The sequence below is a fragment of the Musa acuminata genome, chromosome BXJ1-2 (genome assembly GCF_036884655.1).
Source record: "Musa acuminata AAA Group cultivar baxijiao chromosome BXJ1-2, Cavendish_Baxijiao_AAA, whole genome shotgun sequence".
Taxonomy (NCBI): domain Eukaryota; kingdom Viridiplantae; phylum Streptophyta; class Magnoliopsida; order Zingiberales; family Musaceae; genus Musa; species Musa acuminata.
The window spans coordinates 19755333-19780958 of record NC_088328.1 but is presented as its reverse complement, the minus strand read 5'-3'; the positions used below and the strand labels follow the sequence as shown (position 1 = coordinate 19780958).

The 25626-nt window shown below is 40.9% G+C and overlaps 3 protein-coding genes across 7 annotated transcripts; 1 reads left to right on the top strand and 2 right to left on the bottom strand.

Moving 5' to 3' along the window:
- Positions 1-2017: 2017 nt before the first annotated feature.
- LOC135597234 (wall-associated receptor kinase 1-like) lies at positions 2018-4736 on the bottom strand. The gene is made up of 3 exons (XM_065089931.1): positions 3743-4736; positions 3510-3668; positions 2018-3423 (listed from the first exon to the last, which is right to left on the bottom strand). The coding sequence occupies exons 1-3, from the start codon at positions 4710-4712 to the stop codon at positions 2276-2278; spliced, it is 2277 nt and encodes a 758-aa protein (XP_064946003.1). The 5' UTR covers positions 4713-4736; the 3' UTR covers positions 2018-2275.
- Positions 4737-11661: 6925 nt separating this feature from the next.
- On the top strand, positions 11662-16786 carry LOC135597227 (uncharacterized). 4 transcript variants are annotated; one of them, XM_065089925.1, is made up of 5 exons: positions 11693-11817; positions 11886-12776; positions 13613-14731; positions 14822-15492; positions 15616-16786. In XM_065089925.1, exons 3-5 carry the CDS (start codon positions 13641-13643, stop codon positions 16632-16634), a joined length of 2781 nt encoding a protein of 926 aa, XP_064945997.1. In that variant the 5' UTR covers positions 11693-11817; positions 11886-12776; positions 13613-13640; the 3' UTR covers positions 16635-16786. The 4 variants fall into 4 exon arrangements, with proteins under 4 accessions (XP_064945990.1, XP_064945997.1, XP_064945979.1 ...); XM_065089907.1 differs by having other exon boundaries at positions 11886-12792; XM_065089900.1 differs by having other exon boundaries at positions 11886-12807.
- Positions 16787-20847: 4061 nt separating this feature from the next.
- On the bottom strand, positions 20848-24283 carry LOC103970419 (GATA transcription factor 4). 2 transcript variants are annotated; one of them, XM_018822543.2, is made up of 4 exons: positions 24014-24283; positions 22955-23168; positions 22556-22825; positions 20848-22154 (listed from the first exon to the last, which is right to left on the bottom strand). In XM_018822543.2, exons 2-4 carry the CDS (start codon positions 23072-23074, stop codon positions 21282-21284), a joined length of 1263 nt encoding a protein of 420 aa, XP_018678088.1. In that variant the 5' UTR covers positions 23075-23168; positions 24014-24283; the 3' UTR covers positions 20848-21281. The 2 variants fall into 2 exon arrangements, with proteins under 2 accessions (XP_018678088.1, XP_009382468.1); XM_009384193.3 differs by lacking the exon at positions 22955-23168 and having other exon boundaries at positions 24014-24280.
- Between the last annotated feature and the right edge of the window lie 1343 nt (positions 24284-25626).

Below are 25626 nucleotides of genomic sequence, written 5' to 3'. Positions count from 1 at the left end.
GTTCCAAAATTACGGAAAGAGCTACACTTGGCAACTCTGAAGCCATTTTGGATGCTATATAACTCGACTAATAAATTTGACTCACCTATCGCGTTACTGCAAAATATTAACATATGGCAATTTATGATCCTTTAGAGATTAATGTTTAGAGAACTCTTTCGTTGGAGGTAAAGCTTTCTTGTAGAATAAGAAAAGCGTGCATGATTTAGCAATGACTTGTTGATGAAAGCTAAACATCATTCATTACAAGGGAGTAGATTCAATGGACCTCTTTATTTAAGTGTAATGTCATGCAGTCAAACAGTCTATAAATTATTGAGTTCTTTTTGTAAGAATACGTAACCAAGTAATCGACAATTTCTTTTCCCAATAGTATATAATTTTAACTTCAAATATAAGATTATAGATAATTTAATAATACACAGGTCAATCAAATAAATAACAAAATAATAAACATATCACGAGATAAAATTTACATTAAAAAAAATCCTTCGATCAAATCTTCTACTTTAGAATAACGGGATTATAAAGTTTTCTCTCTATACTAACTAGAGGATATCAAATACTATATGAAATTAATCACTCAGATAAGTTTTAAGAAGTCTAGAAGAAAAAATCAAGTAAAAAAAGAAATCTCAAATATCTACATCAATGAATTTGGAGAGCATGATGTCTAGATCAACATATCAGAAAATCATAGCAATCGGATTTGAATTTGATAATTAAGTATCAAAAAAAATTTCTCTTTAAATGAAAATCTCTCTTCTTATGATTTTATTTTATTTTTTTCTAATCTAATCCAATCGCACATTAGATTAGGATTTAGTTTTTAATTAATCTCATAGATCCATAACATAGGCGGGATCATCCAATAAATCTTAAAGTACAATCATCTGCAAAGTCAAAGTTATCATAATATCATGATTTGCAACCTCGAGGTAAGCCTCACCAAGTTCTTTAAATACAGGCATCACTTGATGGATATAGCGATAGCAACACAATAATGTTATTACATGGTGTAGGAGACACCAACCAATCAAACGAACATAACCGGAAGCCAAATGTATCCAATAAGCGCATTTGACATAGTAAGATGCAATTGCACCATCCATATCCTCTTCTAATAGAGCAGATATGTTTGTGTTGAGTTGGATGATACAGCATATGACTTGAGTTATAGGACCTATAGGGTTAATGAAAAATTCTAACCCCAACATAATATAAGGTTAAACGAGAAAAACAAAAATAGGATATCATACATTAAAAAAAAAAAGTAACATTTGTTTAGGGAGAAAAAAGATTTGACGATTGCTTAGTCAAATTAGATATTATTATCATGATTCTAATGATATGTTAATCAAGACACCATACTTTCTGAATTGTTTAGAGTAGATCTTTGAGATTTATTCTTCTACTTGGTTTTTTTTTCTAATTTTTTAAAACTTATATATGTTTTATATGATATTTGATATCTTCTGATATGATTAATCTAGAGAGAGTAAATTTTGTAATCTCATTATTCTATAGTAGAAGATATAATCTGATTTTTCATAGTTTTTTCTCTATGTTAAAAGGTTTTTTTCACATAAATCTTATCTCGTGATTTGCTTAGTATTTTGTTATTCACCCATACCATTAAATTTTATAATATAATTATATTAAAGTATATCTTATCTAATTTATATAAAAAAAAATAAGAAGATTATGATATTTATCGCTTTCCCATATTCAGCACTCTCTCTAATTTTTTTTCCCAACAGTTTGGTGACCTAAGAACAAGTCACAGGAGACCAGCAAATTTTTTATGTAGAAGACTTTACGATTCTAACTAATTGCCCACATATTTATCAGATTTCATTAAGAAGAGCATAAATAGAAAATCTATCAATCTTCTGGACATCACACTTTCATATAGTTACAACTCATATTATATGAAAGTGTCATCATCTTATTTTATAACAAAATATCTCATGACATCCTACAAAATAAAAATACGCCATAAAGATAAAGAACATGTCTTTTGGTATCTTGTCATGTCATAACCATCATCTTGTATCATGTATATCATAACTGTGTCTTGTTATAAACTTTTCCTCCTTTTTTTTTTTGTGTGTGTATATCATAATTTTCTGACAGTAGACTGCACAAAAACTGAACCGCGAGCAACATCGCCATCGTCGCTGAAAGATAACGTACGGGACAACACATTGAAAGAAGCTTCACGTATGCAGGATGACACAAGTAGAGCAAGGAAAATGGCAAACAACCTTCAACTCTAAGATCCAACTTCGAGCACCACTGACTCCCTCAATCTCTGATAGCCGGTGTAGGAATTTGTTGCACGAGTGAGCAAGCTGGCCATGCCAACACTGCGGCTCTGCCCTCTCTTCTTCTGCAGCAACTTTCTAAACTTCTGTAGTTTCTCCGCCACTCGCTTCATCGTCGGCCTCTCTTCCTGTTGACGACAAACGCATTGAATCGCAAGGTCAACGACTTTTCCCAGCAAATCCTTTCCTCCTTCTTCCACAACTTCCTCATCCAAAATGTCCAGAAGATGTTGCCTGCTCATCAATGCTAATGGCACATCATCCCAGATCGCCTTCTTCCTGGTCATCAGTTCTAAGATAACGACTCCAAAGCTAAAGACATCGGTTTTCTTGGTCAGCCTCCTTGTTTCACAGTAAACAGGGTCTACGTAACCGGGAGTGCCCTGCACGAAACTTACGGTCTTGGTTTCATCTGTTAGCATAAGCGTGGATGCGCCGAAGTCGGCTACTTTTGCCATCTTGTTCTCGTCGAGGAGTATGTTGCTTGACTTCACATCCCCATGAATGACCGTATGAGACGTGGATGAATGCAGATGAGCAAGTGCTTCCGCCGATTCTGCTGCAAGTTTTAGACGGATGTCCAAGGAGATGGCCGATCCTGAATCTTGTTTGTGGATGAAGTCAGAAAGGGTCCCGTTGGGGACGAATTCATAGACCAGCATGGGAATCTCCTCCTCTAAACAGCAGCCAAACAGTCTGACTACATTCTTGTGGTTGATCTGCGAAAGGATGCCTATTTCATTCAAAAATTCTTCCTTCTGTCTGAACTGGGAAGCTGTTCCACTTTGTCTCTCGTCAGTCACCACAGTCCTCTTGATGGCCACCACTCTGTCGTCCTCCAGGATCCCTTTGTAGACTCTGCCATGGCCTCCGCGTCCAATGACTCCATCCTCATGGAAGTTGTCTGTCGCCCGTTGGAGATCTTGCAGTGAAAATATTCTCATCCTATGGACTTGTCTGGACATCATTTTGTCATACAATATCCAGTCACAATTTTCTCTGGAAAGTTTCTCCTTTTCCATTGTGAGCCTTCTCTTTTGCAACACTAAGAGCACCAAAATAAGAGCCAACGCAGCGAGGAAGGCGCTGGTGATGCCTAGATATGTGAGCGAGCAAAGCCAATTGTTAGTCAAGCTAGTGAATGGCCTTTTTGCTAGGAATGGATTAAAGTAGAGAAATTACCCGCGATCACCTTCACTGCAGACGGGGTGTTGGGGATACATGGCGCAGCTAATGGGTTACCACGCTCGCCGGACCGGCATGCACATCGGTAGCTCCCTGGAAGATTAGTACAAACTCCATAGCAAGGGTACGTCTCCGGAAGCGTGCACTCGTCGATATCTGCTACACGACAATAGCGTTACTTCCTTCTCTATCAAACAGTCACTGAGAAAGAGAATGGGTGAAGGGTCAACCTTGGCATCCTTTATCGATGTAGGGATTGCCTTGGTATCCTTGTGAACAATTACAAAGATAGCCTGCGTCATTCCTGGAGTTGATGCACGCACTATTTTCACTTCGACACGCATAATTTGTAGAGCGCGCTGCTTCGTCGCATGTCGCGACAGCTCGGAAGGCCCAGTCCAGCCACAAAGGCATGGATGAATTCTTATCCATCATTAGATTGGCAGCGCTGAAGCTGAAGTAGTCGTGATCCACAATGAAGGCATAAGTACACGGACTGAAATCCAACATAGAGCTATGACTATAGTCTTTGAATAGAAAGGAACTATCGCTGAGTTTCGCAGGGAAGCTGCTCTGGCAACATCCTATTCCGTCGCAAGCCCCGTTGATGACGCTGGTGACGTCTCTGCAGTACGATAAGCAACCGACGTAATAGTGGAAGGGATAGGAACCGCTACCGTCCTTCTCGCTTTGAAGGTACACCAAGGAGTTGCAGCCGATGATGGTGAACTTGTTGCGATCGTTGGAAATCTTGTAGACTCCATTGATGTTGTAGTTTATTTCCGGCAAGTTGATGCTCTCGGTTCCGGACTCGTTGTAGCACTGCCAAGCGACGGGAACCTGCACGCGAACCTGGCCTTGCGGCAGCGAAATCTCGGTCACTTCGATGTCGCTTGCGCCGAGGAACGCTCTCGGAGGGCCGCCGGTCGACTGGTTGCAGGTGATTGCAAATCCATCTCTAAAGCAACCGGGCTCGATGCCGAAGGGGTATGGGATGACAACTTGGCCGCACTTCCCGGAGCAGTTTTGGGATGCTGTATGCACTGCTGCTGCAAGTGTCAGCAGGATGGAGAGGATCATTTCTCTCGATCTACTCATTAGCTGGAGTGATGAAACAGATCCCTGCTCCTGCAAAGACGATGAACTTGATGTTAAATATGCATACCTCAGCTTCGGTGACGGCAAGATTACACCGAGCATTTTTAATGACCGAAGAAGTCAAACTCCGAGCAATCCATGATTCACATTATAGGATCTGATGCCCTGACATTATTATATCTGATATAAGAAGGGCGAAGTTTCTGCTTTATTTGGATTGTTGTGCAGGAAACTCCCGCCCACTTGCGACTTCCGCGTAGTCGTTGCATGGTTAGGTTCGAAAGTTGGAAATTTAGATCAATTAGGACAAGAAAAACATCAAACCTAAAGCGAGCGTCGGTCTGAACAGGTGGCTGTTGACAAAAGCATGCCGTGGTGGACTCGAGAAAATGATCCATATCTTAAGAATGTTCTCTTTATTTGATCGTTAGGATTCTAATTAAGATCACAATGGCTTGTCATATTGGGTGCCGCAAACGGCTTCATGGTGTTAGAACTACGTATATCTATATTAAGGGTTGTCATACTCTCTCTTCACAAGCCAAAAAGAAAAATAAAAATCCCTTTAATCCTTCCTTTTTTACATATATATATTGCTAAATAAAATGAATAGAAAATTCACCCCTCAGGTTAGAAAGCATGAGCGAAGAAATGTGAGAAGGTCACTCCCCTCTTCAAATGTGCTGGAATCATGCATTAAAATAATTAAAAAAATTATGAATGTTACATATTAGCATCATAATGCTATTATCATTCAAAATTATAAGAAAATATCTTGGGGTTTTACTATGATCTGATAAGATTTTCGTCAACCAGACTGATCGGCACCTTCAACCCACCATATTATTGTAACATTCAACCAACCATATTATTGTGGCAGGTAAGGCCAGTTTTCAAGTCCTTACCAGAAGACAGGTCTTACTCAAATATATTGCTCTGATATGAAGTGTGGTCACCTGTGTTCACATGGTTTGGATTCAGCGGGCACGCATGCCTACGTAGTTATGATATGGAAGACTGCTTCTTAAACAAGCATTACTTGGACCCATCATTTCTACTAATGCGAGTCTTTTAACTCCATCAACATAAACATTTGTTCCGAAATAGATAGCAAGCACGAGGAATCTTCCCATTCAAACTAATCTTGACTTGTGTTAAGGATTGAAGACCGAGTCAAACGAGGCAAGCCTAGATTTGCAGGGATCTAATTTGTTTTAACTATTCTTCTAAGAAATATTTATATCTCTGAGATAATATATAATATATATATATAATAATCTCATATTATCTGAAAGAGTCAGGTTATATGCTTTTGGATTTAATTGATATTTAATCTGATATATATGAATCTGACTCAAATTCATCATTGCTAGGTTTTGATATGGTATAAGAGTCATATAGATAAATATATTTAAATAGCTAAAATGAGAGAGAGAGAGAGTGATGGACCTAAGATTAGGCTTGGTAATCAAAGTTAAGGTATGATTTAATTAAATTAAGATAAGCTATACCAGATGGATAGACAAATTAATGAACCACCTAGTAACACCATAAAAGATATGTATTAAATTTGAATTCTTAAAGATAAAGAGAAGAATGAATTCACATGAATAAACGAAGATATTAGTGATATTTATGTATGTGCGGGGGGAAAAAAAAAAGATAACTCGAGAGTATACCTTTGTAAGATTTTAGATTGAATTGATATTTAAATATGATAATGATACAAGTACTCTAACCCATTTAATTCAAATCTATTGTAACTAAGATAAACTCATAGTCAAACTCGAGCTCAAAGTACCTTCGGATAAAACATATGCAAAGTTGAGAGTGATTATAGATTATATGTTAACTATAAACAGTATTTCAGTCCCTATATTTTAAAAAATAAAATTTGGGTCTTACTTTATTAACAAAGGTAAAACATTTAACCTCAGTTCTTCTTACGTCATTAACTTCGTCCACGGGAAAAAATATACGTTTTATCACAAGCAAAAAAAGCACGAATAAAAATAATAAAAAAATAATTTTTTAATTATTAAATTTATATTCTTTAATCGATTTCTCTTCTTCTCCTCTTTCCGACCTACTTCTCGTCGTTCACCCACCGCACCCACTCGACCTACATTGCTCAACCGCTACCTCTCCTGCATTGCTCGACCCCGTTGCACTGGACCCACTTGACCGTTACCACTCTTGCACTATTCAATTGTTGCATCTCCTACACTACTCGCCATCATTGTAGCGGACTCGCTTGATCGTTGTTGCTTCTACATTGCTCGACCGTTACACTTACACCGCTTGCCACCATCGCACCGAACCCAGCTTGCTCGTCATACCCTACTCTCCTATCGCCCTAGCCAACAGTGATCTCGTCGTCATCAAAGAAACTTGTTGCTTGTGCGTCTCCACTTCAGAATTAACCCACCAACCTCCACTAGTGCCACAACGAATGTGCCCAATTATGCGGCGGGCGAGCAATGGGCAAGTAGGTGCAATAGTCGAACAAGTGCAATGAGCGTGTGGTGCAGGTGCGATGATGATCTAGCGATGCAAGAGCAACGGTCGAGTAGTGCAGGTGCAACAACAACAGGCAGTGCAGGTGTGGCGACAACGAGCGACACAAGTACGATGGTGATAGAGCGGTGGAGGAGCGACGGCGATCAAGCGAGTACAGTGGACAAGCAACGGACAAGTAGGATAGAAAGAGAAGAAGAAGAGAAATTAGTTAGAGCAAGAAGTGGATATAAATTTAATAATTTAAAAAATAATAAAATTATATTTTTATGCTTTTCGTTAGCACAATTTGTAACGTAAAGCGTGATCTGTAAAAACATCTGAGGTCAGCAACTCTCACGAACTATGAGCTATGAAAGATCAAAAGATGGACCATAAGTTTGAAGAACACATAACCTCCATTTGCAATCAAGAACTTTAATTTATTTAGAGAAACAAATAGGTAGTTAACAGACGTAATTTGCAAAACTGTTTTATGAAATAAGAGATATAAATGCCATAAGACAAACAAAAACATAAAAATTGAAGGAAAATTAGTACCACCATTAAGTATAACCATTACATGCCAAAACCTCAAATATACGTGATCCAAAATCCATCACAATGAAAAAAAGATAGCGCATGCTTTAATCATAAAATGATAGGTGAAGTAACTTTTATCAAATTCCCGATGATGTTTTTTTTCATACGACAAGATGGTGAGAATAATATCTCATAGCACCCGTACTCTAATCTTGATCAAAAATTTAAAATTATAACCCGATTTGTCACATTCCTCTACCAAATTTAGTACATATGATCGAATTCATAAATAAAAAAATTCCATGTTTTCTTATGTTTATGATGAAATTCATAATATAAATTATCAATTAAAATCACAATATCAACTAAGATACTGTTAAATCTTGAAAAATATACTTTATTATAGAGTTCGTGAGGAATCCAATGGTGTATAAATCATCAAAATTAGACTTTAAAAAAAAAAAAAAAAACAGATTACAAATCCCCGGATTTTGCAGAATAGCCCGCGTCTACCTGCCTGGGCTGGATCTCATCAGGCCCGGCCCGATAGAATTGGACCGCACTGCTACGGGGACGCATATGCTCGGCTTGTGCTAGCGCTGAGCCGGTCTGGCCGCCCGCGCTTGGGGCTGGCGGTTCGGCTCGCCTGGGTTGAACCGGGCCGAACTACGAATGACTACTTAGCAACACTAGAAAACGATGTCGCTTTTCTCCGTGTGCTACCTCTTGTAAGACTCAATTCAAATGTGACGAACTCAAGACCATTGATGACATCCTCTTCGCCAAGTATTAAATTATATTATTAAATATTAAATTAGAATTTATAATTAGAAAAAAAATTTAGTTGGAAAGTCATACGAGTTCATGTCATAATTAAAGTTAAATTCTTGAATTTACTCCTCTATAAATAAAGGATTTATGCAATGCCTTATGCACATAATTTGAGAGATGAGATGAATTCAACATAACCTTAGAAATTCATGAGAGGAGAGATTGCAAGTTTTCATATTTAATAAAAGTTTTTAATTTTAAAAAAAATTATCTATTCTCTTCAATACTCTATGATTTTTTTAATATGATATCAAAACTTTTTTTATTTTTAACACTAAATATTTGAACTCGTTCTTCTTACGCTTTACAAAATATAGCACTTACTAGCCCTTGAGAAAGTTTTTGACAATTTTATATTTTTTTCTATTATATTTACTATGTCACTTTCGTAATTTTATTAGATGTGTACGCACCAATGTAATAGGTTACATGACGTTTGTCATTTTTGTTCTTGTAACTCTGTTTTTAAAAGTATTGTATGATTAGTATTTGGGGCCTTGTTTATTAAAAACAACATAAAACATCAATATAATTCGATCGATACAATAAAAACCTATTCTTTTGCACCTCGTGTAGTTTTCTAATTTTGTATTATTATTTTAATTTTATGATTTGATGAATATCAGTGATGTTTTGATCAATCCAACCCAATTCAAGTAAAATGTGCAACATGGTTGAACGAAAAGCTTAGTGTCCATATAATTGTTGACCTACATGAATATCGCCCTTCCAAATAAATTTCTTAATGCTAAATTTTGAGATGAAAAATAAGACTTTCAAGTAAATAGTAATTGATCTCGATCGGTTTAATAGACTTAGCTCACAAAATATAATATTGAATTGATAAATTATTATTTTAATAATTTATATTGAGTTGATATTTATGACATTGAAATGTTAAAGCGGGCTTGTTCCTACTCACTAACCGTGCATAGAATCATGAGAGTAAATATTTTCTCAAACAATCTGTGTATTAAGTTAAACACTAGTTTTGCACTTCTTGGCTGATAACTATTGTTTCTGATTTAAATTTTTCTTGAGAAATCCCCTTTGAAATGATAAACGCATTGAGAAATGGCAGGAACTTTGAAAATGTCCCCTTATCTCATTATTCCCACTTAACGTTATTATTATTATTATTAAATAATGAGCCTTAAGTGGGGATAGTAATAAAGAAAAGGAGATTTAAGTTTTAAGAAAATAACGGAAGAAGCCCAAAAAGAAAACAGTGCAAATCATTAATATAGTTTAATATTTGACCGAGCAAACATGGAATTTATCTCTGACAAGACTTGTAGAGGCAGAAGACTACTCTAAAACGAAACGAGTCTGACATGAGCATGGACATAGTGGGAATCCCACGCTCACTGCAGGTGCTTCTCCTACCAAATTGCCGTGCCTAACGGTCCTTCATGCTTTAGGTACCATTCCACTGATCCATGACTCGAAGGAAATCAGCGAAAGCGGACGACTGCACCCATCACCAGAGCTGGACCCGCTCGGCTTTGGGACAAATCCAGCAGCCTAACTTCGCATGTGGAAGAAGAGATGCACGTGGCGGCCATTGTTCAAGGCCTTCACGAGTTGCACAAGACACTTGCTTGGAACAGGAGCTATATGCTCACACCTCCCTTGCGCACCACCTTGGGCCAGGAGTTGACCCTTCCATCGTTCTGAACATTGGCATATCACTTGGATCTCATCCAGTTATTCTCCACCCTGCATCAGATGCATTTTACGAGAAAAAAGATCTTGTGAATGAGCAGTGTTGCAGATTCTGGCATATGTATGTTACATGTTCAAACTTCAGACTTGTTAATCCCCTGAAGAGAGAGAGAGAGAGAGATCTGAGTACTTGAAAAGTCAAACCAATTTTATGCGACCAGAAATCAGAAGACGACTTGCAACCTGTACTCCTCATGAACAATGATAAAAGCATGCCCTGGGTTTCATTTTCCACGATATGATCACTCAAGTTGTCAGACTGAAATAATTATAGATAGCAAATAGTGCAGGATTATGTGAGTGTTCTGGCACGTAGATTAATAATACCTACCTTCTCAGAACAGGGATACCACATTTATAAGAACGCCAAAATAGCTGGTTTCCGCGTTCCATGAGAGATATGCTCGCGCTTCAAGAGCTTTACATTTATGCATACGTACGTGGGAAGGAAGTCGAATCTTACAGCGTGCCTCTTTGGCAATGATACATTTATACACCAAGCGCTAACGTGGCAATCCACATGCATGTCACGTCAACATCAAAGCCTGCGTATACACAAATGACGTAGCATCGATGTAGACATAACAGTATTTGCCTGCACTTAAAGAATTAAGGATTGGAACTTAATTGATGACTCCTTTTGTCACATTTGCATGACAAAAAGAAATAGGAACCTATCAGCTGTTGCCGATGACTCTTTGCCTTGTCTTTTCTCTATAATCGAGCACTTGATGGGGATATACCATGTGTAACAACTGTCGTGCTGATTAGAAACGAGATAAATGCGTTTAGGGGTAGTGTTATTAGTAGGTATATAATAGTGGAATTTGAGAGACTCGTCTCCACCACACCACCTAATCTAAGACGATTCCATTCTGCCGATGCCATGGAGTCGCGTTTATGGTGCTTCAATTAATTGGTTTACGAGCTGCCAAAGGGTTGAAGTTTAGACTGCAACAAAGGAGCAAACTTTTTAATATGGGAAATTTTAGAGGTCTCCTATGACATGGGAACATTTTAGAGCTTCGAACTAACCATCATTAATGCTCCACCTCCAATATCTCACTCTTTATATTTCGACTTTGTGATATGTATTCAGATCTCAACTTCAACGGAAATCAATTCATCTACAAAAAAAAATTCAAATAGGTATTCCTATTACTTTACAGGCATTGACTAACACAACACGTAACTCGGTGTGCGTGCATGTCTGCCGCTCGGTGGGAACACACCTACATTATCATTTGACTGCGTTCAAGAAGAACTACGATACGATCTAAAACCTCATTTGCAAGTCTTGTTAAGACTGCCAGAATCTGCACACCAAATCTCTCTCTCTCTCTCTCTTCCGCTCTCCCTCCACTTGCGGTGTTTGGCAGAAGGCAATAGGGAGAGGAGATGTGCAGACCCTTTCTTTATTGCACTTGTGTCTGCAGATTACATTCCGGAAGTCAATGATCCCATCAATTTTCTTTGTATATGTGATCGTTAGCCTCCACCTACATTGAGTCATAAATCTTTGCAGCAGAAACTAAGGGCGCTCAGATCCATCAACGGCGGTGGCCTTGTGGTCTTCGCTTCCTTCTCCGCCTTCCATCCTCACTTTTTTAAGGTACGACGCGACTGAAGCTTCTACTCTTTTTCCATGTTTTGAGAATTTGACATTGCCGATTCTCCTAGGAGTTCGTAAACTATGTGTTCTTTGATTCGTGTGGATTCGCGCTGCGAGGAAATAAAATTTATTCAGGACAGCTCGGGATTTGAGGATTTAGTGAGACTGAAGAGTCTTCTCCTGCTGGTTTTTGGCACCACCTGAAGCCATTTATTCCGGCTTTTTCTGTAAAAATCTGTTTATTTTATTCTTGAGTGATGTGAAGGACTTGTTTTCGATGCATTTCCGATTACATTCTAGCTATCGTTATGCACCCCATGAAAGAAAATTTCTCGACAATTGGTGCTTGCAATCTCATATTGGTCAAAGGAACTAGTGATATCTTGAACAGCATGCATCTCTCTAATTCCAATGCGAAATTAAGGTGCCCGTCGATAGTGCATGGACAAAGAAAGACTATAAAGTATGAGAAGCAGAAGAGAAGACTTTGATTAAAGACAAAAACATATGAGAGAGAGAGAGAGAGAGAGAGAGAGGGCATCATTCAATGCATGAGAGCTGTAAGAGTAAACAGAGGGAGAGGGGTGGCAATTTGTCAATGGTTGGGCATCCCCTACTCCGCGGCTCCAAAACCGGCTTTTTAATGGTGTCGGGGGTGGGCAAATGTATGAGAAGTGACGGTAACGCCTCAGGCCTCTCTGTTCAAGTCATGTGAACCACCTCTGGTGTCAGTATCCTTGGAACTTATAGTTCCTTATATTATTCTCTCAAGGGAAAAAGGAAGAAGAAGAAACCACCACCGCGTCCATGTGCGTGACCACATATCATCTCAGGCCTATATATAACCTTTCCCTCTGGCTCACAGTATCTTGTGCTCCTCAGGTTTAGTCTCTGGGTTTTTGGACAAGCTTTCTCAAGTCAAGTTCGTCCCCATTCTGGAGGCATCCACCGTAGTCTCAGTGAGGTTCTTTTGCGGTAGCGTTCTCCATTGTATGTTTATTTACTCTTCTTCCCCCTTCCAGTTTCCTTTTCGTCATGTATGATTCTGGATTCTAGTTGTTTGATACAAGAATCTTGAGAAGCGAGAGATCCAAATAAACACCAATGGTTGACTTGCATGCTCCTAATCTATCCAAAGAAGCGTCTGACTCTTCCCCACAACTTCTTGAGCTCATTGCTAATCCTGTATCTCTGTAAAGTTTCTCTTTCAGGCGTTTTCCTGGTTTATTGATTTCTCTCCTAAAATCTTTTATTAAATATTTTTTTTTATTAAAAAAATCAAATATCTTCTTTTTTTAGTCATCATTGTTCATTTCTTCAGATGGAAATTAACTAGCAGATTTTGTACTAATTCGTCATTGATTTCTCTCCTTATGTGGATTCTGCGTCAAAAGCACTATTGACGTTTTGATTTCTTTCTTCGTGACTTGGAATGTTTCTCTATGTAACGTTTCATTTTTCGCATGGTTTATTGCCTAAAAGGTGCTTAATATTTTCCGAAATTTTATAGTATTTATTGGAAATATCGAGGGAATATTAAAATGGTTGGTTTGACCGTAATAACCTTAAACATGCTCTTATAAAGGAAAAGACCGAGCATGGATTTACGAGTGTAGCATGCTCGCTCATTATGCACATAATAATTCCGTTATCGTGAAGTATAAATGTATGCATACGTATGTATAGGTGTACCCATCTTTTGACCAAGAATTCATATACGCTAATTAATAGTTACTAATTCTACGCATTTCGATATTGCCAACCCATGGTTGACTAAACGGAGCCTTCCTGGCAGATCTCTCTCCCACTGCTCTCGAGTTTGTATGATGGGCTTCGTCCGTGCTCCAACCGTGAGAAGTGGCGACTTCTTGGAAGGGATGCTCAGCGACTATGTCGTTGGCAAATCTTCCACCAAAATGAGGGCTCCTAAGATTGCATCTTCTCGCCTTGTTGCTACGCTCACCTTCCTTCAGTTTGCCTTCGCCATGTACGCCACCTTCCTCCTCTACTATATGAGCCCCTCCGTCGACCTGCGCAGCAAAGCCGACTTCTCTTGGGCCACTCGGATCGCCCAGCACTGGAAGCACCTCATCATACAGCCGAATCCGCTGACGAGCTTCCAGGAAATCCCCGCCATCAGCTCTCCCGCCGAGGTCTGTGAGTACGAGAAGATCGATTTCTCGCAGAAGAAATCGGATGATGCACTGATGATCAAGCTGAAGAGGGAGATGTACGACGAAGTGTTGGCCTTCCAGAAGACGAGCTCGGGGGTTGAGACACTCGCGGAGCTTATGAGGATGAAGTCCAAGTGGAGCCCCAATGGCCCTAACGTCCCAAAGATCACCGTGATCCTGAACCATTTCAAGAGGAAGACGCTCTGCGCGCAGCTTGATTCGTTGCTGAACCAGACACTGCCGTTTCACCATGTCTGGGTACTCTCCTTTGGCAGCCCAAACGAGCTCTCGCTGAAAAGGATTGTGGAGAGCTACAACAATTCCAGGATCAGCTTCATCGGTTCGAGCTATGATTTCAAGTACTACGGACGATTTCAGATGGCCCTGCAGACGGAAGCAGACTTCGTGTACATTGTTGACGATGACATGATTCCTGGGAAGAAGATGCTGGAGATACTGTCCCATGTCGGAGGGACAGAGAAGTACAAGAACTCAGTTCTGGGTAGCATCGGAAGGATCTTGCCCTTTAGGCAAAAGGACTTCACGTTTCCAAGTTACAGGAAGTTCCGGTCGAAGGAAGCAGGCCTGTACTTACCCGATCCTGCTTATGATATCACCGTGGAAAGCATTGTGCAGGTTGATTTCTTGTCGAGTTCATGGTTTCTATCTGCAGATCTCGTCAAGACATTGTTTGTGGAGACACCGTTCACTTTTATGACCGGTGAAGACTTGCATCTCAGGTGAGGACTTGTGCTTATCACATATGGACACAGTGCATTCTCTATCCAAATTCTAATGAGTGCTTTCTCATAATATGTACCTTTGCGCAGTTACCAGCTCCAAAAGTACAGGAATGCAGGATCATATGTGCTACCTGTGGATCCAAATGACAAGGAGACATGGGGAGACAGTGAGCACCGACTTGCATACGTTTCCGAGACCACCGTCATCTTCAAGGACGTTGTCCAAGTCCGGGACGACCAGTGGTGGCGTGCCTTGTCCACCGGTTATGTCACCCAATGGGCTGCCATGCACCCTCAGAAAATTGATGCTCTCTTCTATGCCCACTCCCTCGGTGAAGTGAAAACCTTGGCTCCTCTGCTCGAGAAGTTCCGCACGACCGTAGGGAAGAAAGCCTACATCGTCGTGTCGGGTGGAAGGTTCTGCTCCTGCGAAGCAGCCGTTAGTGTTCTCAGGTGGCCAAAGAATGTCTGCAAGGAGAGGAGGTTCAAGATCTTCGATCTGGAAGTCGGAGCCATTTCAGGGGTGTCCAACTCGGAGGTTCCAGTAGTACAGGCAGTGTACTCGAGCTTGAAGGGGATTCTCAAGATCCACAACCCGAGTTTGCTGATCGCAGTCGATGATGTCGATCAAAATGTGAAGAACGCGCTGAAAATGGCGGCCGAAGGCAACGCAAACGGTACAGCTCTGGTTCTTCTACAGAGGACCACTGTGCCAAAGGTTCTATGGATGGCTGATCTACGACCGACAGCACTACCGAGTAAGAACCTTCGTCATCCTACTCCCTCCAAGATCACTTTTTATCTCCAGAGAAACAACTAAGTTAGCAAGTCTCTTACATCCATGGCAGGATTAAGTATCATTGAGTTCTTGTGCCTTGCAGATTGGAATCGGATGCAGATCACGGTGAACATCGTCACCCAAAACCGTGCCGCCTCTCTACAGAGACTCCTCAGATCACTGCAGAATGCATATTATCTTGGTGATGAGGTGCGTCTCAGCTTCAACATGGACAGCAAGGTTGATGAGGAGACCCTCAAGGTTGTGGGATCCTTCCAATGGGCACAAGGGCCAAAGTTCATCCGGCGTCGAATCATCCAGGGCGGGCTGATCCGAGCAGTGAGCGAGAGCTGGTACCCCTCGTCCGATGACGAGTTCGGCCTCCTCCTAGAAGACGACATCGAGGTCTCCCCCTACTACTACCTCTGGATCAAATATGCACTCTTAGCCTACCACTATGACCCCCAAGTCTCCCTCCCGGAGCTCTCGTCCATCTCTCTGTACACGCCTCGTCTTGTCGAGGTGGTGAAGGAAAGGCCAAAATGGAACGCCACCGAGTTCTTCAAGAACATCCATCCCAACACACCGTACCTCCATCAGCTCCCCTGCAGCTGGGGTGCCGTGTTCTTCCCCAGGCAGTGGCGAGAGTTCTACGCCTACATGAACGCCAGATTCACCGAGGACGCCAAGCAGAACCCGGTGCAAATCCCAAAGTCGAGAACCAACGGGTGGCAGGCCTCATGGAAGAAGTTCCTCATCGACATGATGTACCTGAGAGGGTACGTCAGTCTATACCCCAACTTCCCCAACCAAGCAAGCTTCTCCACCAACCACATGGAGCCCGGTGCGCATATCAGCGCCAAAGACAATGTGGTGAAGCATAAAAAAGAAGACTTCGAGGTGCCATTGATGAGGGATGACTTCACCAAGCTCCTGCCTTCGGGGAAGATGCCTCCGGCTTCCAGGCTCCCGGCGCTCAACCTGTTCAACCAGGCGGTCTCTTTGAAAGGTTTGAAAGCTGCGGGTGCAAAGCTTAGGCAGGATGTGATCAGCTGCAACGAGTTGGAGAACGTGGCGGTCGATCATAGCACTGGTTTGCCCAGGAACTGCACAAAGTTCTGAACCATAAATTTGTTTAGGCATTCTAAAGCTATTCGATCTACTTGTTATTACAATTTTTTGGTTTGTTTACGAGGGGATCTAATTGTATAAACCGCAAAAATAAAAGCTTATCAGCCATCGTAAAACGATGGCAAGCAGCCTTGTGGTCTTCAGCTCCGGTTACTGCATGGGGCTATTACGTTTTCCTTCCAGTTCTTGTTGGAAGACCTCAAATGAAAGTGGCTAGTTTTCGTTACTGTCACTGTCTAGGAATCTTCCAAGCAGCCTATCCCTATGTTATAATGGATGCTAAGCAGAAACCTTTTCATCTGTTAACAGAGATAATTGAAAACTGCATTCTTTAGTTCTTGTTGCTCTATGATCCCCTGGCACCTTCCATGATACATAACATTCACCATTTTGTGCTCTGAGACAGCTCCTTATCTTAGCAACCTCTATGGTTCAGTATGAGCTCCAAACAGAGCACAAGGAGGAAAAATCTCTTTCCACTTTGTCTTACCCTTAGACATCCGCATTCTAGTCAACAACAGCAGAGATTAAAAGATTGAGTTAGAATAACCAGTTTCGTTGCCAGTAGTGGATGTCACAGGAACCACCTTATTGACTAAAGTTACAATGGACTTCCATTGAACTCAATGAAGTCACATGTAGTAACCAATATGTATGTCTAAGATTTATGTTAATCCTGCTCCTGGTCTGTTTCCAGTAGAGCAGTCAACCGTGCGACCTCCTTTCCCAATGTCAGTCAAATCATAATACAAATGCAATTTTTTCTCCCTTTAGTTGACCTCTTTTCTGAATGATTACTTCCCGCAGCATCTCCTCTTGCATTTGAACTGCTCTTTCCATCTTCTTGTCCACTTGGATGCCAAGGAACCTTATCTGCTATACAATTTGAGACTTGATTCATATTGAACATTAAACCTGAGACAAAAAAATAGATTGAAGAGAATAGAGTGAGATAGAAACTAGGAAGAGAAATAGTCAGATGGAAAAAGAAGAGAGAGAGAGAGAGCGAGAGAGAGAGAGAGAGAGAGAGAGAGATTCTTCTATCCTAATGCTTTCCTTTCTCTTCCTCCATTAAAACAATAGATTGGATCACATAAGTACATAACTAACTCAAAGGACTAAGGATAAAAAAGACAGGAGGTAGAATGCTGTATAGAGAGAGAGAAGTAAGCTAACATCACATTGGACTAATATCTTAGCCCCATAGAGCCTAAGTTTTACCGAGTTAGTGTCATAATCAAACACTATTAAAATAATTATATCAATGATTATTGTAGATTGCATGATATAGTATTTGGAGTGGTTCAAGATCACTACATATTGTCAATCCATTGATGGAAATTACATTTTCTTTTCCTAGTTATCATATATTTTTTTGAATTTGTTGAGAAGCATAATTTGATTTTGACAGTCATGGTAAGAGCAACAACAACAACTAATGAGTAATAACGTAGATCAAATGATTGCTTTCGTTTCTCATCACAAGCACTTAGATTTGTGGTAAGATTGATTCTGGATGATTAAGGTGAATTTTTTTTTCTCAGAGAAGAAGATTTGCATGACTTGATTAAGACAGATTTTGTGTCTCAAGTAAGAAAATTTGATGGTTAGTTTATTAGCGTTGACCTTTTACTCTTTAGTATACTCCAATTGTTCATTTTGTATTTGTCAAAGGTTTACGTTGAGGAAGCACTAATGTCATAATCTAAATAATGGTGGTTGGATCACGGATTGCTTCGATTGGATTCAATGTATAAAAAGGAGGCCACCATACTAAAGCATTAATTTACACACTGTTTGATAATAGTTGAGTTATGGTACGTTGTTCTCGGTCGTCATAGATATCGTAATGGGGTTGATGATGTCATCATGCAAAAATTACAAGATGTTTGTGTGTTTGCATGAAAATTAAAAGATGTTAGTGGCAAATGAAAGCAGGACTCCATCGTTAGTTTGCAAGTCAACTTCCAACTTTGTATACTTGGATCCTCCCAAATGTGATGATGAATAGTTGGTGCTACGGGGGATCTTCCAATTTGATTGACAAGGTTTAATGGCAAAATTGAGTAATCTCTTTTGTTGTTTACATCTTTGTGTTAAGAAGTTTGGAGTATATTTTGGAAGATCATAAATTAATATTTTATACTTTAAATGAGATTAGATAAAATTTTAAGGATAAAAAATTCTTAGTTTAAAATATATCTTATAAGACTTCAAATAAGATTAGATAGAGTTGTAAAGATTATGTACTCTTATCTATAAATAGGTAGCATCTCCATATAGATTAATTCAAGTATTAGGTATTTAAGTCAAGTCTAAGAGTTATTCGAGATCCGTAAATGTTTTTATTTTTGAGAAGTTCAATAATATTTTTCTTTTCTATTCTAGTTTCTTCTTCTCCTATTTAGTTTGATCTTGGGATAGTAATACTTTATTACTGTTATTTGAAAAAGAGTTGCACTTGCGTATGATTCTTCCTTTCTTCACATTGTATCAGACTCACAAGGGTGATAATATATGTTTTTAAGATCTCCTTGATGAAGAAGATTTTTTTTTTTACTATGGAATATTATAGTCAAGTTGGTGGATTTAGGATTGACCTTCTCAATTAGACTAATTAGAAAACTTGTTGGAGTCTTATCTCATAGGGGAAGATCTATAGGATGCAGTTAGTGACAATGCAACAACACCACCAGATGTTACAGATGGAGACGTCATGAAGAGATGGAGACCTTCAAATGCAAAGGCTGAGTTTGTATTAAATAGATCTATTTCTCATGATCTCTTAGAATACATTATTCATTGTAAATCAATTTCAGATATTTGGATCACTCTTGATGCATTGCTCAACAAAAAGAATATAAATCGACTTCAGTATTTGGAGAATAATTTGGTAAATACTATCCAAGATGATTTCTCAATTTCTCAATATTTTTTAATTGATTAAAAGTTTAATAAAGTTTTTCTTTTTCATCTTAATTTTTTCTTCTTCTATTTAGTTTAATAAAGGATTAGTAATACCTTGTTATTATTATTTGAAAAAGGATTGTACTTATATGTGATCCTCCAATCCTTCACACTTAAATGATCTTTTGAGTGAAAAATAATATGTATAAGATAATGTGATAGTATGTGTCTTTATCGATGTTTATGTCAATAGTCTAAGCATCGATTAACAATGTCATAATCTTCTATCCCTAACATATGGTTCCTGTCAAAATTTACCATGAGGTTGAGCCCTAATTCAAACAACCAAAGAAATCTTAACAAGTTTGAACACTTGATGGATAACATATCAAATTAAATTTGAAATACTTAATTCATTTTCGTATAAGTTAAATAATCAATGAAATTTACCAAAAATCATCAGCTACTTAAGCTTACTGTACTGAAATGAGGGTATGTATTGAGATATGGGAAAGAATAGGAAGATGCATACAAAACTAATTACATGTAAACATAATTATCTTAAGATGAAAGTAGTTAAATAGGGTTACAAACAAAGTATTTACTAAAGGTCATCAGCTACTTAAACTTATTGTACTTAAATGAGGGTATGTATTGAGATATGGGAAAGAATACGAAGAAACATACAAAACTAATTACATGTAAACATAATTATCTTAAGATGAAAGTAGTTAAATAGGGTTGGTTACAAACAAAGTATACACGGGAAGCAGGAAAGACATGGCGATGCAGAAGTTGCTGCCACGCTGAATTGGCAGCAGGGGAACACTGAATGAATGAATGCAATAATGATCGCTTCGATCCTTGTCAAAATCATAGCCAACTATTACTCATCAAATATTATTGCAAGCACCAAATTGCATCATGAAGTGGTGGGTGAACCCATCAAATCATAGTTCGGTCTCATTAACAGTGGATAACTACGATTGAGATGCAAGTTTTGGAGGACTCCGATAGAAAATTACCATTAGAGAAGATCCCCAGTTTTTTACATACAAATCCTTCGGTCATTGAGGGTGGGACCCAACCGACAGTTGTGCCGTCACCTCACCTTTCTCTGTCCATTCACATGTGCTGCCTAATCCCATGGGTGCAACAACAATGGGGGGGGTAAAACAGCAACTGCATGGGTCAAGTTATACGTGTCACAAATTACTGCTGCTCAGGGCTGAAAAGTCAACACACTCGTTGACTTTAAATTGCTCTCTACACGGCATGGTGAAATGACAAGAGAAAATTGTCGATGTAAATCAAATATATTTATATATATTTATAAATCTTCCTAGTAATCACCATCAATCAATCTTCAACTGCAAAAAGAATTTAATACACCAAGCTCCAGCGATCAAACTAGTGTTCCCCTTCGGTAGCCCCTTCTAATCTCCCCTCCCCTTCTCCTCGCTGCTAACTATAATAGCTAGTTGTCTCTCTTCCTCCTCTGTCTTTGTTTTCTCGGCTACCTCCTACCTGTGGTGCTCTGCCTATCCCTCCTCTAAAAGCGTCTTCTCTTTCGCTTCCCTCCTCTGTACAAAATTTAAGGGGAATACAGGAATAATACTAAAAATAATAATAATAATAATAATAAAGCAAGAGAAATCAGAAACCGGGATGACTACACTTCTAAATCAAGGGGAAAGAAGAACTGCAGCAGCTAAGTATGTCGTCTTCGTTTCACTCCCGCCGACGGATGTACTCGAGGAGATCACAGCCGTCGGAGGAGGAAGACATGGCGGCGCCGGCGGGGGCGACCTTCTGGCTCGCCTTGATACGCATCTCCACCACCTTCTTGTGGGAATTGGAGTGGATTGATGGGAGGAAGGTGGGGCTGGCGGCGGGGCGGTACTCCGGGAAAAGCCGCCCGGACTTGTACCGGACACCGCAGGCGTTGCAGAGAGTCTTGGGCCCCATGGGGCCGGCCCTCCACTGAGGGGTCTTCTGTATCTCGCAGTGCATGCACTTCCTCACTGGCGGAGGCGAGCCCGACTCGTCCCCGTCGGCAGTGGCGGCCGGAGTCTTCTGGCTGTTTTTCTTCTTCGGCGGAGGAGGCGGGGGGCATGACTCGCCGAAGCTCTCAGGGTCGGAGTTGGCGGCGGCGGAGAGTGGGTGGACTTCGGTGACCGCGTCGGAGGACGGCGGGAGGTAGGGTATGGTGACGTGGGGGCGAAGCGAGAAGGCGGCGGGTCGCGGGCGCTTGCTGCGCGCGCGGGCGGGGACGGCCATGACTGAAGGCGCTTCCGGAGGACTGATAGGAGGAAGCAGAACCTTCGCATCCTTGCAGTACGAAGCCGAAGTCCAGGATGACGAGGAGGAAGAGGACGAGGAGGAGTCGCTGCCGCCGCTGCCCCTAGTGTTATCTTCGAGAACAGAGACCGGACTGGAGGTGCGGAAGAAAGAGTGAGCTTTGGCTTTGGGTTGGGCATCGCTGTTTTCGTCATTGCCATTGTTGGTGACAGCGTTGCAGCTTGGAAGGTCGAGGGGGAAGGAATCAGAGTCGTCCAGGAATTTGGACATCCATTCCAGTTGCAGAACATCAAGTTCATCACACTGCCCAATCCAAAAATAAGCATAGAAATGTTAATTCTTCGAAGATTATAGCAGTAATACCCGAGGAGGGAAGAGATGACGTAGGAAGAGATAATTCCAATTCCTCAGTATATTCCTCTTTTTTTACTGAGTTACTTATTTACTTGCGTAAAAGTCTGATGAAGTTATAGATTCAGTTCAAACAAAAATTGGAAAAGTGATGCAGTACCAAACTTTGGCTCCTAATAAGTGACTTGTGAATTGAAAGAGTTGCCTGCAATTATTAGTGCTGCCGGAACTAACAGCAAACATATTGTTTTAGTCGTGCTATAAAACTTATTATTGGCTTTTTGTTTTTGTCATTTACTACCTACTAAATCCTTCAAATCAACCCATGATGATGGGCTTAAAGAATAACTTACTGGGCCGAGCTTGTCCTCCGCAGCGCTGAAAGGAGCACCAGACTTGTTGCTTCTGCCACTGGAGCCATCGAGCGAGTCTTCTCCGACGCCGCCTAAAAGCCCGTCGGCAGAGGCCGGCACAGTCGCCGCAGGAAGAAAAAGATGCGCGCTCTGGTTGCAGGGCTCCACCAGCCCCAGCACATCGTCGGGGAAGTCGAGCAAGTCGTCAATGTGCTCAAACAGGTCTCCCATGACATCCTCCATGTGGTCGCGGTAGCCCCGTTCCCGTACCTGCACACACACACCATGACATCGACGTAGCGTATCAGCAAGCCTGCGTGTGGCAGAAAGGATTCACGCCAACACAACGAATAATCCAATGCAACGGAAAATCCGAAAGAGAAAGACGAAATAAACCACCAGACTCGCAGGAGGTGTTCTTTTGGTCATTGTTAATGTTCTTGTGTACTGCACAGAGGGTGTTAGGCAGGAGGAGACCAATGGGGAAGGCTTCCATGGCAAGAACGAAAAGGTCAACATATGAAGACTGGGCCGTCACAGACGTGGCGCCGAGTGATTTGTTTGACGTGTCATTACCTCTTCATGGCCCGATATCTTCGACGTCAGTTAAGAGCTGGACCAATCGGCAATAGTTACCCCTTGCGATTGGAGAATAATCATTATCGGTTCGGTAAAAATCATAATAAATCTCATAAAAGATGTATATGTTTTGGCATTTGCACGTAGGTTTCCATGTTTACTTACGAGCAGCTGTAGAATTCAAGGACAAGTGTGATAAGACAGAGGAATACGAAGTAAACGGAAGGATTCTTTGGGAAACAAGTTGACCGACTAGGAAAAATGGTGGCGAACGATTCAGGAAATTCCACAGGCCATTTTCGCTGTCAAGTCTTTTGAGGAGGAGGAAGAATTCCCGGACGAGGTGGGCTGTTTCCGAGAAGAAACGATCAGACCAAACGTTTGATACAAGTCGAGACAGCCAGCCGAAAAAACACGACTGAGTCAACATGATTGTGCACACGATGATGACTGTTTCCGTGTGAAGGAATTGACTGGAAGAGGGAAGAAGCCACAGGGGAAGGATGGAGATGAATTAACAAAGAGAAACATCATCTCCTCCATGATCATTGTTGTCTGCAGAGATTACCCCCTGTTTCTATTCTGAGACTCTCTTTCCTAACTCCAATTAACTGCAACAAACGGCAACACGCTTGATTGGTTCAACTCACAGGAGGAACCAGGACGGAGAGTACAAATTCCTAATACAAACATAGAGGAACTGGTGTGCGCACAGAGGGTTGGAGATGAACTGAAACAGGACCAGTACTCTGCATTAAAGCCAACTGTGCAGTCTGTGTCCAACTAAGCACTCAACGAAACGGGAAAGAAAAATGAGCAGGGTTGAACTAAGCACAAGAAATGGAAGCTCAAGTGCTGCAGCTGTGTACAAATCCTCACCAACAAGAAGTTTTGCAGCAAGAGGAGAGCAGACGAGCTGCTCTACAGCTTCAATTCTGCAGCAGCAATCACCGGACCAACTCCATGATCAAGCAGTAGCAGCACACCAGTAGCTTCTTATTTCAGCAAGCTCCGCTACTCACGCAGAGACACACAGTAAGAAGAGAGGAAAGCAGGGAGTGGGGAGGGGGATTTTGAGGAGGGAGACTTGGGACGAGGAGAAAGAGAAAAGGGGGGGCAAAGGCCGGGCACCTAAAAAGGGAGCTGATAGAGAGAACGTGGGAGGAGTGATGGATACACACCACCACCGCACAACATTAGTGCAATACAATCTAATTACTGGCATGGCAGCATCAGCGGACCCACGGTAGGTGAGGTTTCCTCTCTCAGTGCTAGCTGTCTTCACCAATCGCTTCACCATGAATCCTCTCTCTCTCTCACTCTCTCCCCTTGTGCGCGGGACCCACGCTCCGGGCCCCACCATGCCCGCACGCCACGGAGCCTTCGGCTCCCCCTCCTTGTTTTGACCCTCATGTAGTAGTAGTTTTCGTATTCCCCTCTCCGTCCCTCATTTCTTTTGTCTCTTGTTCTTCTGCTTCCGGACTCGTGATTTGGGAGCTTTGCCTTGAGAACAAGCAAAGAAACAGCTGCAAATTACGTATACTGTAATAACAGGAAAAAAAATTGAGGAAAAAGAAGGTAAAATAAGATGGGTGGGTATGCACTCGAGCCTGCAATCCGGGAGCCCTTTAGAAAAAAGCATTTACAGCTGAAATCAAAACTGTCGGCGAGCTCCGTCGGTGTGATTTTTTTCTTCTCATGGTGCAATTGGAACGCACAAACGTGACAGCTACCGCTGCCTAAGCTGGACCGATGACCGGTTTCTGCACCTCAGGTTTTCAGAACTCTCCAGCTAAATTAGTATGCTGATACTGCTACATCGCCAACTCCATTTACAAATATTTGTCGCATTGACACAGTCAAATCCCAGACGTTTTGCCTCAGCCTTCCATCTCCCTTTCACTTTCCTCGACTTGCTTAGCAATCACTCTACCGCTTCTTTAATTTTGTTGCTTCATATTTGCGTTGCTTCCTGCTGCAAAAGATCTGTGATTCTTCATGGAGCAGAAGTGTATGCTTGATGTTTAATCTAAGTATTAATTCTGAGTTATGTGAGACTTATGCTGTTACGTCTTGATGCCCAGTTATTTAATGGAATATAAGGTACGCATGCTGAAAGATGCAAGACATTATAAAGAAAACTATAGGACAATGAAACTAAGAATAATGCAGATGTTGGTAATTCCCAAGTAAACATATGGGGTTTCTTCTCCAAGTACGAAGTGCTAAAAAGGTATAATTCCAAGAAATCATTAGCTGACAGTAATGGAATTAACTACGCAGGATGGATGTGAAAAGATACTGCTCGCAAAAATCTCTTGGACATACCACTGCCGCAACAGTACAAGCAGGAACAGTAATAAAGCATTTATTTTTCCCCTACGGCACAGTGTCGGTTGTACGTGGTTAAATGGGAAGCTAGCCAACGTTGAACATCTTTAACCACATAATGTTTATGTCGTAGATTTGTACATCGGACATATATAAAAACG